This window comes from Nicotiana attenuata, unplaced genomic scaffold (genome assembly GCF_001879085.1).
Source record: "Nicotiana attenuata strain UT unplaced genomic scaffold, NIATTr2, whole genome shotgun sequence".
Taxonomy (NCBI): domain Eukaryota; kingdom Viridiplantae; phylum Streptophyta; class Magnoliopsida; order Solanales; family Solanaceae; genus Nicotiana; species Nicotiana attenuata.
In genome coordinates, this window is record NW_017670748.1 from 294,503 (window position 1) to 312,458 (window position 17,956).

The following is a 17,956-nucleotide window of genomic DNA, read 5'->3' on the forward strand; positions in this document are numbered from 1 at the left end:
CATGGCGAGGCTTCAGATTTCCGAGGACATGGCACTTGATAGGAAGATGTGGAGGTCGAGTATTAGGATTGTAGGTTAGGAGGTAGTTGAGTCTTGCATTAGTTCGTTCCGTTGCTAGAGTAGTCTTGTAGGGTTTTGTCTAGGTAACGGGTGGCAATGTCGTGTCTTACTATTTCTTTTTTAGTGCCGGACCTATTTACTAGTTATCGCTTTTGTTTTGCAGCTTTCTTCTGGATTTTATGTTGTTCCTATTTTTCTTATTTTTTTTTATGATTTCTGTGATAATACTAATATTGTGTCTTTTTGTCTTTTTGTCTTCTTGAGCTGAGGGTCTTTCGGAAACAACCTCTCTACGCCTTCGGGTAGGGGTAAGGTCTGCGTACATACTACCCTCCCCAGACCCCATTAGTGGAATTTCACTGGGTTGTTGTTGTTGTTGTAATTGATGAAGCCTTGTGCAAACTTCTAGCATTTTATTAGACATTGACGGTGAAGATTTTAAACTTCTGGTCGCTGCTGCAGAACGGAAAAGGGTCAAATGTAACCCTGTACTATGTGAAATAGTTTAAATATATCATCCGTTTGAGTATCCGTCCAATTATGCAATTTAAACGAGATGACACGTGGTAGCTTAGGAACAAAATAACCCATACCCAATTTTATTACCCGGATCCAATTAAAACCCACCTCAAGTTTTATTACACATGGTGGGAAATTTGAAGAGATGGAGAAGATGATGAGGGTTGATGTGGGTCCCATATTTGCCATGTATTTAGTTGGTTGTTTGAGGGATATTGGGTCGGGTAAACAATTTGGGGTGGGTTTTAATTGGATGCGGGTGATAAAATTGGGAGTGGGTTATTTTGTTCCTAAGCTGCCACGTGACATTCCGTTCAAATTAGGGGTATATATGTGTCAAAGTATAATGGTATGGACGTAATTGGACAGATACTCAAATGGAGGATATATTTAAACTTTTCAGATAGTACAGGGATATATTTGACCCTTTTCCGACTGTAGAATTATGTCGACTTCACAAGGCTGTTATGGTCCATTGCAAGGTATGAGACTTGAGTTCCTCATCGGTATTGCAATGTACTGATGTGGAATATATATAACACTGGACTCTCCTACCTCAATAGCTGGCTTTTGGGGTATGGTTCTCTCCATATTGTATCAAAGACGGTACAACAACTATGCAGCAATCCTCTTGGTTGGATTGGCTATATGAATCCTCGCTAACCATGTCGTTCCATTTAGGCTCATTTAGAACTAATATTATGCAAAATAAAATATATAAAAAAGAGTACTAGAAGTTCGCTATATTTTCTGTTGTTCAGTAAGATCAATTCATGTTTGATCTTTAGCAAAATTTCACAACCTGTTTAAAACCAAGCTTGTGAAACCATACAACCACTTGCATCATATCATTTAATTTTGAACATAATAACATTGTAAATGATACTGCAAAGATTCACGTTAATCGACCACTAAGGACTAGTGATGCTTGAGTGATGGCTCGAGCAACTCGCCAAACTTCATGTTGTACAGAACGCCACGAGTCTGTAGAATTCAGGCTCTTGGCTTTCTCAATAGCATCAGATACACCGGGGAATGAGTTAGATCCATAATCGTCGTGCCTTGCTGGTGCATAAATCTGAGAAAAAATTGCAGTAATTAAGTGCAATGTATATGTCATGAGATGGATAACTATGTTATATCATTTTGTATATGAGCAAGGTTGAAATAAGACTTACCAAATGTTTATACCATGTTCTTGAGGAAAGCCCGTCTTTGTCTGTGAATGCTCGTTCTGTCATTATTAGTCTGTCGTTCAACTCTCTCACCGATGCCCAACTTCTTTTTGCTTTGACTGCCTACAATTTAATGTGTTTGTTAACTCCATACGCTCAGTTTAACTATTACTGTTGAATTGTGTGATCATCTCATCTAAAATCTTAAGTTGTTAGAAAGATCACACTCGAATTAACTTTATTAGCATGTCAATGTGTTACAATGATCTCTATAATAGAACTCATGTTGTACCTTTACGTCGTCCTCAATTCCTATAGCTGCTTTTAGGAGCTTCTCAACAGAAGCATACAAGGGAATAAGTGTAATGCCATTTTCTGATATTTCAGTTTCCAACTGTTCTGCACTTCTCTGTTTCATGAATATTGCTAACATTAGGTTGCATTTTAATTGTAGCTAAAAGGACAAGGTAGTAATGCATTTGCTTTTGAGAAAGAATCCAAGCTCTTTACTCCTACCTGGAGCTCATACGCATAGGTTAGGTAATTAAACGGCAAAATTTCATCGTCTGCAAGCCGAAGTGCTAGTAAACCCCAAATGCTTGCCACTGTAAAAATATAATCAAATTAGACTGAACCCAAGATGACATCTTTAATTGTGTCATCCACATTTCCAACATATGGTAATTCGAGAAAAGGCATAACGAACCTGCTACATGCCTATGAAACATTGGATCTCCAAATTTCTTCATCCACACAAAGTCATCATACATTGAGTGGTAAACTGGGTAACCTGCAATCAAATGGTGAATGCACTTCAAAAATTGTAGATGGCTCGATGATATGGCTATGCTTAAGTTGAACCAATGGAGCATTGTTAGCCCACTCTGAAAGTGATAATTGATTCCTGCATTTTTCATTCTCTTCTTGGACACCTAATCGTCTGCTACACTTCGAGCTGGTCATTACAACAACAACATCAACAAACCTAGCTTAATCCCGCAAGTGGGTCTGGGGAGGGTAGTGTGTACACAAACCTTACCCCTACTTGGTAAAGGTAGAGAGGCTGTTTCCGATAAAAATTATGCTTTAAAAATTAGTTCCTATAACTCAAGCAGGATAGCCACAAGTTCGTTTTATAATGAACAGTTTTAGCATCTTAGTATGCTCAATCTATTCTTTTTGTTACAAGAGTCGGATAGTTTACAACTTCTTTTAACTGGCTTTCTTATTATGTGTTTACCCCTTGTTATTGTTCGTGTTTTTTCCTTGATTTTTTGTGTAGTCTACTCTGGTCTTATTTAAAGCGTGGTGCCTACATTTCAAGCAGTTTCTGAAATAAAAAGCTCTATCTATCTCAGCTTACAAAAAATAACTGAACATGCTTTTGCCAGGGAACTAATATATTTGTTACCATCGCCAAAAGACAGGTCGAGTGCTGGAATGCCAATGTGTTGAACAAATGCCGCGTAATCTGATCCAGCACCTCCTAATCTCCCGAGCTTCATTAAGAAAGATAATTAATCCGGATTAGTATGCCTTCCATTGTCAGACTTGTATGCTCTTAAATGAACTTAGGTAAGCATTTTACCACTCTCACCTTTACTGTCGTGTCGTTGGCAGAGCCGAGCCACGATTGGTAGATAGTCTGTGAGGAGTTATCAGGATCTTTTACCTTTTAAGGAATAAGTTAGTTCAAGATGAATCAGAAGTTACAATACATGTTCAAAATAATCTGCAATTTACTTGCATGTTGTTGGAGTTTCTTGTTTCAAGATAAGAAATGGATTGGTGACAATAAAATAGGCGTCGTATTATTGTACTAGTCTGCTCACAAGCGGAGCTAGAATGCGGGATATGGGTTCGTCCAGAGCCAGTAGCTTTAGTCCAAATCTTGTATTTGTCTTAAGAAAACCATTGAATATGTACGCGTTTTCAATTTAGAAGGGCCGTAATTTAAAAATTCCGTACACATAAACTTCAAATTCTAGCTCCGCCTCTGAGATTGCTTGACATTTTTTCTTTTGAAATAATTAGGAGAATACCTGCTGAGCAACTTGTATGATTACTTCATCAAGCTGTGGGGTTGCAGAGGCTCGAAAATGTCCCGCTTGAACTGCACAATCGACGTTCAAGTAGGCGACAACCCTAGTCGCTAGCATTTCTCGGTTTTCTTCTACCCACTCAGTCGAACCTATCTGAAACAAGCAATTTGTTAAAATTTACTTAATTCCATGTCTGTTCTTTTGACATGAAGCTTTGTTCTCTACAAAAATGCTTGTGTGTGTCTAAGAGAAGAGATAAACAGTCACCAGGCCATACTCCTCAGCGTCCCAGTTGCATAAGACGATTGTTCTTCGCGGTCTCCACCCTTTCTTTTGCAGCTTTTCTAGCCTTTGTGCAATCTGCATTCTCATAAGCAAATCAGGTAATCTGTTACGTATGTACATTACATGTTTGATGCACGAAATATTTCCTTGACATTTTACGTAATATTACCTCAAGTAGGGCTGCTGTGCCACTATTGGGATCAACAGCTCCAAATGTCCATGCGTCGCGATGATTACCTAGTATTACGAACCTGGAAACATCTTCCCTTCAGCGACACAAACATTTCCTAGCATATTTTTGGCCATGTTTTAATAAATTTTCCTTTGTTTTATGGTAGTATTTTATCTTCTTTGTGGATGCTTGCACATGAATCAGCTAACTCATCAATCAAGCCTCAATCCCTGACTAGTTGGGGTCGAATATATGAATTCATTGTATTCATTCATTCTGTCCTATTTAAACCAATTTCATTCTAATATTGATGAATATTATGCATTTTCAGGCTGTACTAAAGTCAACTAACTCATGAAAATTGTAATTTAGAGGCGTACCGATCAGGTTCTTCTTCTCCTTCTATAACTCCAATAACATTTTGAATTGTGCTTATGACTTGTTGTCCCTGCAAAACTAACATCCATTCAACAATCCCAAATTGATTTATAGACTAGCACTCATGTTGCTTTCTAAAGGAAGGATAAACCATCCGGTATTAGAAACTTATTGGCCCGGCTAATTCAGATTCGCGTCACACATGGCCCAGTAAAGGGGGAACCGTTCCCTTCCAGGAATTTCTCCATTACCAAGGCTCGAACCTGAGACCTCTGGTTAAAGATGGAAGGATAAGATCTGTCCCACCACGAAACACAACATATACAAATAACAATTAATTCTGATAATGACATAAAGTTTAGTATTTCTCATACTTACTTCATAAGAGAGGTTAGCAATTGCAGGTCCTGGCCCAACTCTATAAATAGGACTATCTTTTCCTCCTTGCCAATCCACATTTGCTTCTTTTCCACCTATAGTCCTTATGATAGCATCTCCATCAGCCGAAGAAATCGGCAGTGAAGGTATCAACGGTACATTCCCGGAATCATCCACTTCCTCATTTGATAATCTCTCACATTCTCCAGTACTAGGCCAACCTGGCGTTGTAGGATCACCCGTTCCGTCATACACTGATCCCACTTGAACTCCACTCGGGGGCATCCACTTATCGTCCGGAAACCATTTTGCGCCACCATAATCCTTTTTATCTGTAAAAATTAACACTCCAATTGCACCAGCAGCATAAGCATTATGTACAATGTCTCCCCTGTATATTTTTCCATATCTAGCTAATACAACAGTATTAGATACATTCACTCCCATTTCGAACAATGTTGCATAGTCCTCCACGCGACCATAATTTGCATATACCACGGGGCCAGTTGCATTGCCTGTTAAAACCAAGATAATAAAATCTTCAAATTTATTAAATTGAAATATCTTCAAATTGTAGAATAAAAAAAAGGGCAGCCCGGTGTACAAACCATCCCGCATTCACGCAGGGTTCGGAGAAAGGCCGCATCCCAAGGGGGTGTGATGTAGGCAGCCTACTCTCATTTCATGGCTCGAACCCATGACCTATAATACTATTAGAGAACCTAAATAGAACTGCTTGGAGCAGGGTCCGGGGAAGGGCCGCAGCCCAAGGGTGTGTGATGTAGGCAGCCTACCTTGATTCCCCCGGCTCGAACCCATGACCTATGATATTATTAGAGAACCTAAATAGAACTTGCTTGGCTCAAAAGCACGTAACAACGTTTCTTAAAGATAGCTGAAGTCTCCTTCAAGAACAAATGGAAGAATAATAATAGCACTATCTCCGGTATTCAACGAAACTACACAAAAGGTAGCTTCAAGAATATTGTGCTTCTCTTCTTGAATCTATTATTTCGCGTTCTAATCAATGTCTCTCTCAAATGTTTTTCAATTGAATTGCTTATGATTTCCAAAGAAACCATCCCTATTATAGGCTTAAGTACTCTTAAAAAACTTAAAACATCAATAAGCAACTCAGTGCACTAAGCTCTCACTATGCGCAGGGTCCGAGGAAGGGCCGGACCACAAGGGTCTATTATAGACAGCCTTAGTCCTTACCCTACATTCTGCAAGAGGCTGTTTCCACGGCTCGAACCCGTGACCTCCTAGTCACTTGACAACAACTTTACCAGTTACGCCAAGGCTCCCCTTCCTAAAACATTCAATAAGCAAAATGTATTTGTCAAAACCAAGAATGAATAAAAATAATTTCTCAAATTCATTTTCAAGATTCATGAGAAATACAATAGACCTGAATATATTTAAACAAAATCCATCATTTCAAGTAGTCGGAAACATAGTTTAATATTACCTGATCTTGCATAAGCATGGAAAGTAGGTAATACTTCATTTGCAACATCTGCATATGGATCATTTTCATAAATCTCCTGAAAAAGACCAAACTCTATTGGTTTTTCTGAAGAAGAAGGTGTAAGAATTAAAGACCTCGAGACAGGATAAGTTAAGGCAACATCATAGGATGTTACATGTGATTTTATGTTGCAAGAACTGAGAATTGATAAAACATAAATTGCTGCTTCAGCATTAGCTTTAGAACCAGCAACATGAGGTCTTTTTGTTAAAATGTAAAGATTGTTTGCTATAGAAGAATTATCAGATAAGGAATCAGATATGAATAAAGAGTGATAGTAGGATTTTGGAGGGGATGGCAAGACAAGAAAGGAAATTGAAGTGGCTATGGCTATGAAAGTGTAAATTGCTAAATTATACATTTGAATTAGGTTGTTGGAATTTGCCAATAGATTTTTACAAAGAGTATAGTTGTGGATTCTTGAATCTTTGCTGAAATGGTGTAAAGGTGAAGTGTGAAAGAAAGTTGATTCTTTTATGTTATAGTGGTTTTCAATGTCACAATTGTCTTTTTTGGAGGGCTTTTTAGGTATGACAATAATCTTTAAAGGGATAGAAATGATTATTGGATTGATTACATGATGGATCTAGCCGGAAAATTATACTAAACAAATATAGTCAGACATCGTTATAACAACATCCCTATATCATAGTCATTCATTATAAAAGTCGAGTTTTTCTCGAAACCGAATATTATATTATGATATAATATATGTCCTCTATAACAGTAATTCACTATAGCAGCCAAAAAATTTCGGAAAAATAAGGCAGTTATAGAGAAAGATTGACGGTAGAGTAAAAATAATTTTTTACAGATTCAAATCTCATATATTACATTATTATACTTTTTTTTTTTTTTGGAATTCTCTTGTTAGAATTACTGATTCCGCCACTATTTAATAAATATATCCCCATTTATTTTAGTGAATCAGCTTTCACTGAATTTTTTTTTTGGTTAATTGATGTTTATCTTTTCAAGGTAGTTTCAAAAGATGTCATAAAGAAATGTTATGATTCTTGGATTTTTGTGTGTGTTTCATCAAAAGGGGCCAAGGCAGGGGCCTACAAATGATGTAAACATTTTATTTCATGCCCTTTATTCCAAAACTTTAGTTTGAAGTAGCTAAGGTGAATAATAGGACTATGGCACATGTGCTCACTTACCCATTATCACAACTACATAATTTAGACCTAGACATAATTTGAGATCTTTACATAAATAACCGGTTAAATTTATTATTTACTTTTCCTAAAAATTATTATACACGAATTATATATCCACCGGCTATATTTAGTTTAAGCGATTGGGTGGATGTCTTAGCTATTGGTCCCTTCGTGACAATAGCATATTCAAAACTTAGCCGTTTTAGTTTTGAGTTGAGAGAGCGGATCAGCTAATGCTAAATATATAGCATATTCTAAATATATAAGGTTCTGACGTTCGAAATATTCTGGGGAGAAATTCAAAAATAGCAAGATTTACCACTGGTCGTTGAAAAATAGCCAAGTTTCAAAAGTCATCGAAATTTAGCCACTTTAAATCTGAGCGAAAACACTGTTCAAAATCCGGAAAAATACGCCCGCAAATTTTACGGGAGTTCCAACATAAGTAGGCTTGAACTCCCGCAATTTTACGGGAGTTCCAGCATAAGTATGCTTGAACTCCCGTAAATTTTACGGGAGATCCAGGATAACTATGCTGGAACTCCCGCAAATTTTACGGGAGTTCCAGCAAGTATAATTGTCCAGTATAATATACTGGAGTTTGGAGCACTGGTGCTCCAGTCTCCCGCAAATTTTACAGGAGTTAGCAAAGTATACCGATCCAGCATAATATGCTGGAGTTCGTACACAAATGCACCAGAACTCCCGTATATTATATTGGACCGGTCCCTGTTACAGCAAAATAGTGGCTATTTTTCATTGACTTGATAAACGCTGGCTATTTTTCATTGACCAGTGTGAAAACTGGCTATACCATGATATTTTAACAATATTCTGCTATGTCGTACTTGCGAACATTGTTGGATTCATTCATTCACGGGGACTGAGTCCTTTTATTCAGACGCTCAATTTGACAACCTTTCTTCCGGTTATTGTACTTTACATGTAACAGTTAGGGGTGGTCATAGTTTGGGCAAAATTCGAAATTCAAAATCAAAATTCGAATTTTTGGTTTGGATTTTAGGATTATGGATTTAATTTTTAAAATTATTTGGTTTCGGATTGGATATTGGATTTGGTACTTCGTATTTTTGGATATCCGAAAATCCGAAATTTTAATATCTTATATTTTAGTCCATTATCCATATGCCAATAGTAATAAGTTCAATACCATATCCATTAGATATTATCTCATATATTCAATATTAATTACTATGTTACTATCAAAATACTTTCTATTTGGACATAATTTCACTATTGCTACTTCTTATCAGCCGTACTAATGTCTCTGTTGTATTTTTTGATAATAATTTCATTGCTTGAATACTTTATTTGGATAATTGCGGCAAGAAATGAAGAACTTTTCAGGCAATTTAACATGAGTACCTCATTTGGATATTCATTAAGTAGAAACATCTCAACTTATATGCCCAAAACTGAAAATCCATAATATCCAAACCGATTAATCCCAAACGGAACTTAAAAAATCCGATCCAATCCTGAACTTATTTGGATTGGATTTGAGTTGTCATTTCTTCAATCTGAAAATCAAAAATCCAAACCGAAATCTCGTATTCAATCCAAACTGCCCGAACGCCCCTAGTAACAATTTTGCACCTTGATTTCTTAGATGGAGAGGCCTTATTTTGCTCTTTATATAAGTTAAAACGATTAAAAACTAATATATCTTAGTATAAAGGAATCAATGAAAAGTTTCCTATTCAATAGGAGTTAATTAAAAGGAAATCAGATTATTTTGTAGCTAAATCAGAAAAAATATATAATGAAATTTGATAGAATCTTTTATTTATTTTTTCAACTTTAGGAAATCAATCAATATTGGGCCTGTGATGTTTCCTTGTGTTGGGCTTCGCTCATAAAAGTTGGGAAGGCCTGATATTATCCAAAGTCTGCTCATTAATCAAAGTTCGTTCATTGCCAGTTTAGCCTAATTTTGTAATAATATTTTGGCATGGTAAAATTGGCAAAACTTTAAATATAAATTAAGGTGATTGTCACGACCCGGATTTTCCACCCTCGGAAGTCGTGATGACGCCTACTATTGGGAGCTAGGCAAGCCAAACATTTATTACTTTATCATTAACAACATAATCCTTTTTAATAATTTATCAGCATTAAAATAAAAGTAATTGATTTAACTAAATAAGCGGAAGTCTTAAATTAGCGAAAAACTGAATGAAAATGCGGAAGAATTCAAATAAGCCTCTACCCAAGACTGGTGTCACAATACTCACGAACATCTAAGAATACTAAATACAATGTCTGAAAGAAATATATCTGTTTGTCTCGAATACAATGAGATAACAGTCTAAAGTAAAAGATAGGGGAGACGCCGGGCCTGCGGACGCCTGCAAGGCTACTTCGGTGTCTCGCTGGACTGAAGGCCTGCTCCCACGCTACTGCTGCTGCTGTCCAAAATCTGGATCTGTGCAAAATAGCACAGAGTGTAGTATCAGCACAACCGACCCCATGTGCTGGTAAGTGCCTAGCCTAACCTCGGCGAAATAGTGACGAGGCTAAGACCCGTCTACCAATTAAACCTGTGCAGTTATATAATATACAACGGAAAGTAAAGCAGGAATAAACAAGTAAAAATGGGAGGGGGAAACATGCTGCGGGGGAGGGGGGGGGAGGGTATACCAGTATTAACAGTAAATCCAGAGTAGCAGTCTAAGGGCAGCTTAGAATTTACAGCGAACAAAGAAACTAATATCCAAAATAAACACACTTATATCAATAATTGTTGCGGCGCACAACCCGATCCCAATATATAACAACACTGTTGCGGCATGCAACCCGATCCATATCATTTAGCATTGTTGCGGCGTGCAACCCGATCCACAAATATCATTGTTGCGACGTGTAACCCGATCCATATCATCTAGCGTTGTTGCGGCGCGCAACCCGATCCACAAATATCATACAATGCACGGCATTACCCTTCGTGCTTTATCACTCTTCCTCACCCAAACAACAATCACAAATAAGGGAACAATATCAATAAATTTCCATGTCCCGGCAAGGGAGAAAATCAACAAAACAGCAAAACGTCCCGGCAAGGGAATAAACCAATAACTCATTCTCTTTCTTTCACTTTCATCTCATAGTTCACATTATCACTTGAGCCAACGCTCCAAGGATTTAAATATCTCATATACCTTCACAATTTGTATTTCAACTCGAGCCACGCTCCACGAAGTTCAAAGATCACAATTTCCTTTCACATACTCTTTACAACATATAGAAATCATCAATTAAGTATGGAAGCTATAACAAAACCAGGATATTCGCAATATAAGGACTCACGGTCATGCTAGACACCAATGTATAGATACTCGTCACCATGCCTATACATCGTACTCGACAATTAGCAAGTAGCAAATAAGACTCAACTCCTATTCCCTCAAGCTAAGGTTAGACCAAACACTTACCTCAACTTCCACGGCCAAATCAATCCACAACAACCGCTTTCCCTCTCGAATTCGGCTCCAACTCAATCAAATCTATACGATAATGACTTTACAGTATCAATATATGCTAAACAAATCAAAGCCAATGCCTAATTATAGATTTCCAAACTTTCTTCCTAAAACCCCAAAAATTGACCCCGGGCCCACTTGGTCAAAACACGAGGTTCGGACCAAATTCATATCACCCATTCACCCATGAGCCCGAATATATAATTTATTTTCAAATTCGACCCCAAAACTAGGTCTAAATCAAGAAAAGTAAAAAGCCCTAACTCTACCCAATTCCCCCAATTTCTACCCTAAATCACATGTTTTAGGCTTAGGAATTCAATAGATATTGATGGAAAATGAAGGAAACGAGTTAAGATTCACTAACCCACGAAGTTTTGATGAAAGGAAGCTTCAATGGTCGCCTAAGGACCTTGGAGAAGAAGGAGCTCGTGTGTTTTTGTGAAAATCCCGTAGCTACTGTTCTGGAAATTTTTAAAAATATAACTGGGCAGAATTGCCCTTCACGTTCGCGGAAGGAGGGTCGCGTTCGCGAAGGGTAAACTTGGCAGACCATCGCGTTCGCGATGGGAAGAGTGCGAACGCGAAGAGGAAAGGCTGGAGGGGTCCAGGACTTGGTCTACGCGAACGCGTGGATACTGATGTGAAACCACTCCGAAACACCTCCGAAACACTCCCGAGCCCTCGGGGCTCCTAACCAAACACATACACTAACTCAACAACATCCTACGAACTTAACCGTGTGATCAAACCGCCAAAATAACATCAAAAACAATGAATCAAACCTCAAAATCACTAGTTTTTCTTCAAACTTCATAAACTTTCAAATTTAGAGTTTTAAGTCCGAAACACGTCAAACGACGTCCGATTTCAATCAAACTTCGCAGAAATATCTTAAACTACATATAAGACCTGTACCGGGCGCCGGAACCAAAATACGGGCTCGATACCAACACGTTCAAACCAATTTTCATTTCAATTTTTCTTTATAAATTTCAGAAAAATAATTTTACTCAAAAATTTATTTCTCGGGCTTGGGACCTCGGAATTCGATTCCGGGCATACGCCCAAGTCCCATATTTTCCTACGGACCCTCCGGGACCGTCAAATCACGGGTCCGGGTCCGTTTAGCTAAAAATGTTGATCGGAGTCAAATTTACTCATTTTAATATCAAATTTTAGTATTTTCACAGAATTTCATATTTAAGCTTTCCGGCTACGCGCCCGGACTGCGCACGCAAATCAAGGCGACTACAAATGAGGTTTTCAAGGCCTCGGAAGCACGGAATGAGTAAGAAAACAGGTAATGACGCTTTGGGTCGTCACAGTGATAATATGTATAAATTAAAAATATTTTAGTAATAGCAATATATGTAAAGACACATGTTCTGTATTCATTTGTTTGATTTACCCATCGCCTATGAGTAAAAGTTTTCCGTAAAACAATATATCTAAATTAAAGTACCTCACTAAATTTTATCGACTATCACTAAATTTACTTTTTGTAACATTAAAGTCATAGAACTATTTTTTGTAACAGAAAAATTAGCGAAATAAATTTAACACTAAAGTTACAAAATAATTTTTTTTAACGCTAAAGTAACTAAACTACAATTATAACATTAAAGTCACAAAATTATTTTTTGTAATAGTAAAATCACTAAACTATAGGTTAGTTGCCCAGAAAACACAAATAATTGAAAAGTGTTATAAATATAATTATATTTATGGTGAATGTCTATATTTAGAGAGATACTAGGGTTCATTGCTTGGTGGCTAAGTCACCCTCTCCCTATAAATAGAGGGTTCTATTCTATTGTAATTCATCCCATATCAATAAGAATTCTCTCTCCCTACTTTTCTCTGCAATACTCTTCTTATTCTTTTATTATTTCATAACACGTTATCAGCACGAGACTCTAACCAATTGAGTAGAAGCTTTGGGATTGAGCATAATGATTGTCAATTGTTCCATGAACTTCCTTTATGATTAAATTCTGAATTTAAGGTAAGTACCTTACTTTAATTTTCTCTTTTAGATTCTTGAGATTCTATAATTTGATTTTAAATACAAGTAAAGACAATAAATCTTGATTTTAACTCTACTGAAGTTTGTAAGAAATTATAACCACCTGAAGTGGTAAAATTTCTATGTCTTGCCATGATCAAAGTCATGTATGATCGTGAGCACAAGAAATGAAAACCCGTCCCATTGAATTTGCTCCATTCTCATTCCCTTAAGAGAATGTAATAGCAATATGTGATAAGTCTGAAAGAAGACAAAATTATTACCGTGAAGGTATCAATGGATGTGGACGTGACAATAGACGAAATTATAATCGTCATCATTGTGATAATGAGAATAATAAGGATTCTCAAAATAATCCTTCACTCTCTGAAAGTAATATTTGTCATCGATTTGACATGAGATTTTATTAAGCACATATAGATGATTATGGTCCATTCATGATGTGAATGTGACAACATCTGATTTACGAATACATATTCATTCTTCAAAGAATATGAACGTGCTAGTGGTAGTGAATATACCGCACTCACCTCTAAAAGGAGGTTTGAGATGATATAAGAATGGCATGAATGGTCATTGGTCACGTACCTATTGTACGCCAAAATATTTTGGCATTGTGATTATTAAAAGACAACGGTAATGCAAGAAACATATCTTGCATATAATTTTGACCATAACCATAATGGTATAACTTTCTCTTTAAAAGAGATATTCACCTTATGGATGTTGATGAATATGTGGTACTACAAAATTAATTGAGAGCTCTGGAAGAGCCAATTATTACTATTTTGGAGAAACACAATTGATTACCAATAAGGTATTGTGTTGTAGTAAGTCTCAAAGAAACTTATTCAGTTTCCAAAGTATACGCGAAAGCGGTTGATTATATTGAGACTATAAATAAAGGAAAAATTTAATATCTTCTATTACTACAACTTGTAGCGGGATAATATGTATGTGAAAAGCAACCCGCTTTATTCTCCAGTTTGTACTACACAAATAAAAGAATACCACAATAAAGTGGATGTTTATTGATATAAAAACTCATATCATAATAAACTTGGAGTTTATTGATAATTGCACACGTCATGGTGTAAATCTGAAGTTTATCAATATTGATAATTTATTCAGNAACAACCGAGCCTCTCCCGGCTCAAACCATCCAACTGGAGATCGACACCGCCTACCATATAAAGCCTCATAAGGAGCCATCTGGATACTCGACTTGTAGCTGTTGTTGTAGGCAAACTCTGCTAAAGGCAAGAACTGATCCCATAAACCTCCAAAGTCAATAACACAAGCCCAGAGCATATCCTCCAATATCTGAATAGTCCGCTCGGACTGCCCGTCCGTCTGAGGATGAAATGCGGTACTCAACTCCACCTGGGTGCCTAACTCTCGCCGAACTGCTCTCCAGAAACGCGAGGTAAACTGCGTACCTCGGTCCGAAATGATAGATACCGACATACCATGAAGACGAACAATCTCCCAAATATAAATCTCAGCTAACCTCTCGGATGAATAGGAGACTGCCACATGAATGAAATGCGCTGACTTGGTCAGCCTATCAACAATGACCCAAACTGCATCGAACTTCTCCCGGGTCAACGGAAGTCCAGTAACGAAGTCCATAGTAATCCTCTCCCACTTCCACTCGGGAAGCTCAATCCTCTGAAATAATCCATCAGGCCTCTAATGCTCATACTTAACCTGCTGACAATTCAAACACCGCGCCACATATGCCACAATATCCTTCTTCATTCTACGCCACCAATAATGTTGCCGCAAATCCTGATACATCTTCGCCGCACCCGGATGAATAGAGTACCGGGAACTATGGGACTCCTCTAAGATCAACTCTCGAAGTCCATCCACATTGGGCACGCAAACTCGCCCCTGCAATCTCAAGACTCCATCAGCATCTAATGTCACCTGCTTGGCACCTCCACGCTGCACCGTGTCTCTAAGGACACACAAATGGGGATCATCAAACTGCCGGTCACGGATACGCTCCAATAATGAAGAACGAGCGACCGTGCAAGCTAACACCCGACTAGGCTCAGAAATATCCAACCTCACAAATCGATTGGCCAAAGCCTGAACATCCAAAGCAAGCGGCCTCTGACTGACCGGAATAAAAGCAAGACTGCCCATACTAGCTGACTTCCTACTCAAAGCATCGGCCACCATATTGGCCGTCCCCGGGTGATATAAAATGGTGACATCATAATCTTTCAACTACTCCAACCACCTCCTCTGCCTCAAATTCAACTCCTTTTGCTTGAACAAGTACTGAAGACTCTTGTGAACAGTGTACACCTCACACGCCACGCCGTATAGATAATGCCTCCAAATCTTCAATGCATGAACAATGGCTGCCAACTCTAGATCATGAACCGGATAATTCTTCTCGTGGATATTCAACTGCCTCGAAGCATAGGCAATGACCTTGCCATCCTGCATCAACACTGCTCCAAGCCCAACACGGGAAGCATCACAATAGACTGTATAAGGCCCTGAGCCAATGGAAAAAACCAACACCGGTGCCGTAGTCAAAGCTATCTTGAGCTTCTAAAAGCTCGCCTCACACTCATCCGACCATCTGAACTGGGCACCCTTCTGGGTCAATCTGGTCATTGGGGCTGCAATAGATGAAAACCCCTCCACGAACCGTCGATAATAGCCTGCCAACCCCAAGAAACTTCGAATCTCTGTAGCTGATGCTGGTCTAGGCCAGTTCTTGACTGCCTCTATCTTCTTTGGGTCCACCTGAATACCCTCTGCTGATACAACATGACCCAAAAATGCAACTGAACTCAGCCAGAACTCACACTTGGAGAACTTGGCATATAACTGACTATCCCTCAGAGTCTGAAGAACCACTCTAAGGTGCTGCTCGTGCTCCTCCTGGCTGCGGGAATATATCAATATATCATCAATGAAAACTATCACGAATGAGTCCAAATAAGGCCTGAACACTCGGTTCATCAAGTCCATGAAAGCTGCTGGGGCATTTGTCAACCCGAATGACATAACCAAGAACTCATAATGCCCGTACCGAGTGCAGAAAGCTGTCTTAGGGACATCGGATGCCCTAATCCTCAACTGATGGTAGCTAGATCGCAAGTCAATCTTGGAAAATACCCTGGCACCCTGAAGCTGGTCGAACAAATCATCAATCCTCGGCAGTGGATACTTATTCTTGATCGTTACCTTGTTCAATTGCCGGTAATCAATACACATTCTCATTGACCCATCCTTCTTCTTGACAAATAACACCGGCGCACCCCAAGGTGAGACACTGGGTCTAATGAAACCCCTCTCAAGCAAATCCTGCAACTGTTCCTTTTACTCTTTCAACTCCAGCGGGGCCATACGATATGGGGGGATAGAAATGGGCTGAGTGCCCGGTACCAGATCAATGCAGAAATCAATACCCCTGTAGGGTGGCATACCCGGCAGGTCTGAAGGAAAAACATCAGGGAACTCACAAACAACGGGCACAGAATCAATAGAAGAAACCTCAGCATTGGAATCCCGAACATAGGCTAAATAGGCCAAACACCCCTTCTCGACCATACGCCGAGCCTTCATGTACGAAATAACACTACGGGTAGAGTGACCTGGGGTCCCTCTCCACTCTAAACGGGGCAAATTTGGTAAAGCTATGGTCACGGCCTTGGCATGGCAGTCCAAGATAGCATGATACGGGGATAACCAGTCCATCCCCAATATAACATCGAAGTCGACCATATCTAAAAGCAACAAGTCAACACGGGTCTCAAGACCCCCAATCACCACAACACAAGAACGATGAACTTGATCGACCACAATAGAATCACCCACCGGTGTAGATACATAAACAGGAATACTCAGTGGATCACTAGGCATGACCAGGTACGGTGCAAAATAAGAGGACACATACGAATACGTAGACCCTGGATCAAATAGCACTGAAACATCTCTATCACAAACCAGAATAGTACCTAATGACTGCATCTGAAGACTCAGCCTCTGGCCTGGCTGGAAGAGCATAACATCGGGGCTGGGCCCCACCACCCTGAACTGTCTCTCTAGGACGACCGGCTGCTGGCTGGCCTCCACCTCTGGCGGCCTGAGCTCCACCTCTATGACCTCTACCTCCACCTCTAGCACCTCTACCCTCGCCCCTAGCTGGCTGGGCGGCCTGTGGAACATCTGGTGCCTGAATCATAGGACGGGGACCCCGCTGCTGTGGCTGAGCACCCCTCAACCTCGGGCAAGCCCTCCTGATGTGACCATACTCACCACACTCATAACATCCACCCGAATGCTGTAGCTGAGGAAACTGAGGCTGACCTTGGCGGCCCGAATGACCACCTCGAAAACTCTGAAGCGGCGGTGCACTGATGGGAGCCGGTGGTGCACTGTAAGGCTGCTGATCAGGATAGTGCGTCTGAGAACCTCGACCGCCTGAAGTACCATGAGAGACCTGGAGAGCGGACTGAAAGGGCCTAAGAGGATGGCCTCTACCATAAGAATCTCTACCTCCAGACGAGGTACCACAGAATCTGCCTGAATGACGGGGCCTCTTATCCGACCCATGACCACCTCCCTGTGACAGAACCATCTCAACTCTGCGGGCCACATTGGCCGCCTCCTGAAAAGTGATCTCGCTCCCGGCCTCCTTGGCCATCTGAAGACGAATCGGCTGAATAAGACCATCAATAANCCAGTTTAGTACT

At 39.4% G+C, this 17,956-nt stretch overlaps 1 protein-coding gene across 1 annotated transcript; it reads right to left on the reverse strand.

The window, feature by feature from the left end:
* Positions 1-1,262: 1,262 nt before the first annotated feature.
* LOC109242961 (probable glutamate carboxypeptidase 2) lies at positions 1,263-7,071 on the reverse strand. Its single transcript, XM_019409853.1, has 13 exons — positions 6,481-7,071; positions 5,010-5,524; positions 4,634-4,701; positions 4,251-4,332; positions 4,064-4,156; positions 3,797-3,949; positions 3,352-3,426; positions 3,166-3,253; positions 2,461-2,544; positions 2,271-2,359; positions 2,047-2,163; positions 1,758-1,877; positions 1,263-1,657 (listed from the first exon to the last, which is right to left on the reverse strand). The coding sequence occupies exons 1-13, from the start codon at positions 6,899-6,901 to the stop codon at positions 1,475-1,477; spliced, it is 2,088 nt and encodes a 695-aa protein (XP_019265398.1). The 5' UTR covers positions 6,902-7,071; the 3' UTR covers positions 1,263-1,474.
* Positions 7,072-17,956: the final 10,885 nt, after the last annotated feature.

Bases quoted from the DNA above. Each gene is read 5' to 3' on its own strand.
- LOC109242961 (XM_019409853.1), bottom strand. From the start codon at position 6,901: ATGTATAATTTAGCAATTTACACTTTCATAGCCATAGCCACTTCAATT. The intron at 3,950-4,063 runs GTGACTGTTTAT...TGCTTGTTTCAG, and splicing joins ACGCTGAGGAGTATGGCCTG to ATAGGTTCGACTGAGTGGGT. The intron at 1,658-1,757 runs GTAAGTCTTATT...ATTTTTTCTCAG, and splicing joins GAACATGGTATAAACATTTG to ATTTATGCACCAGCAAGGCA.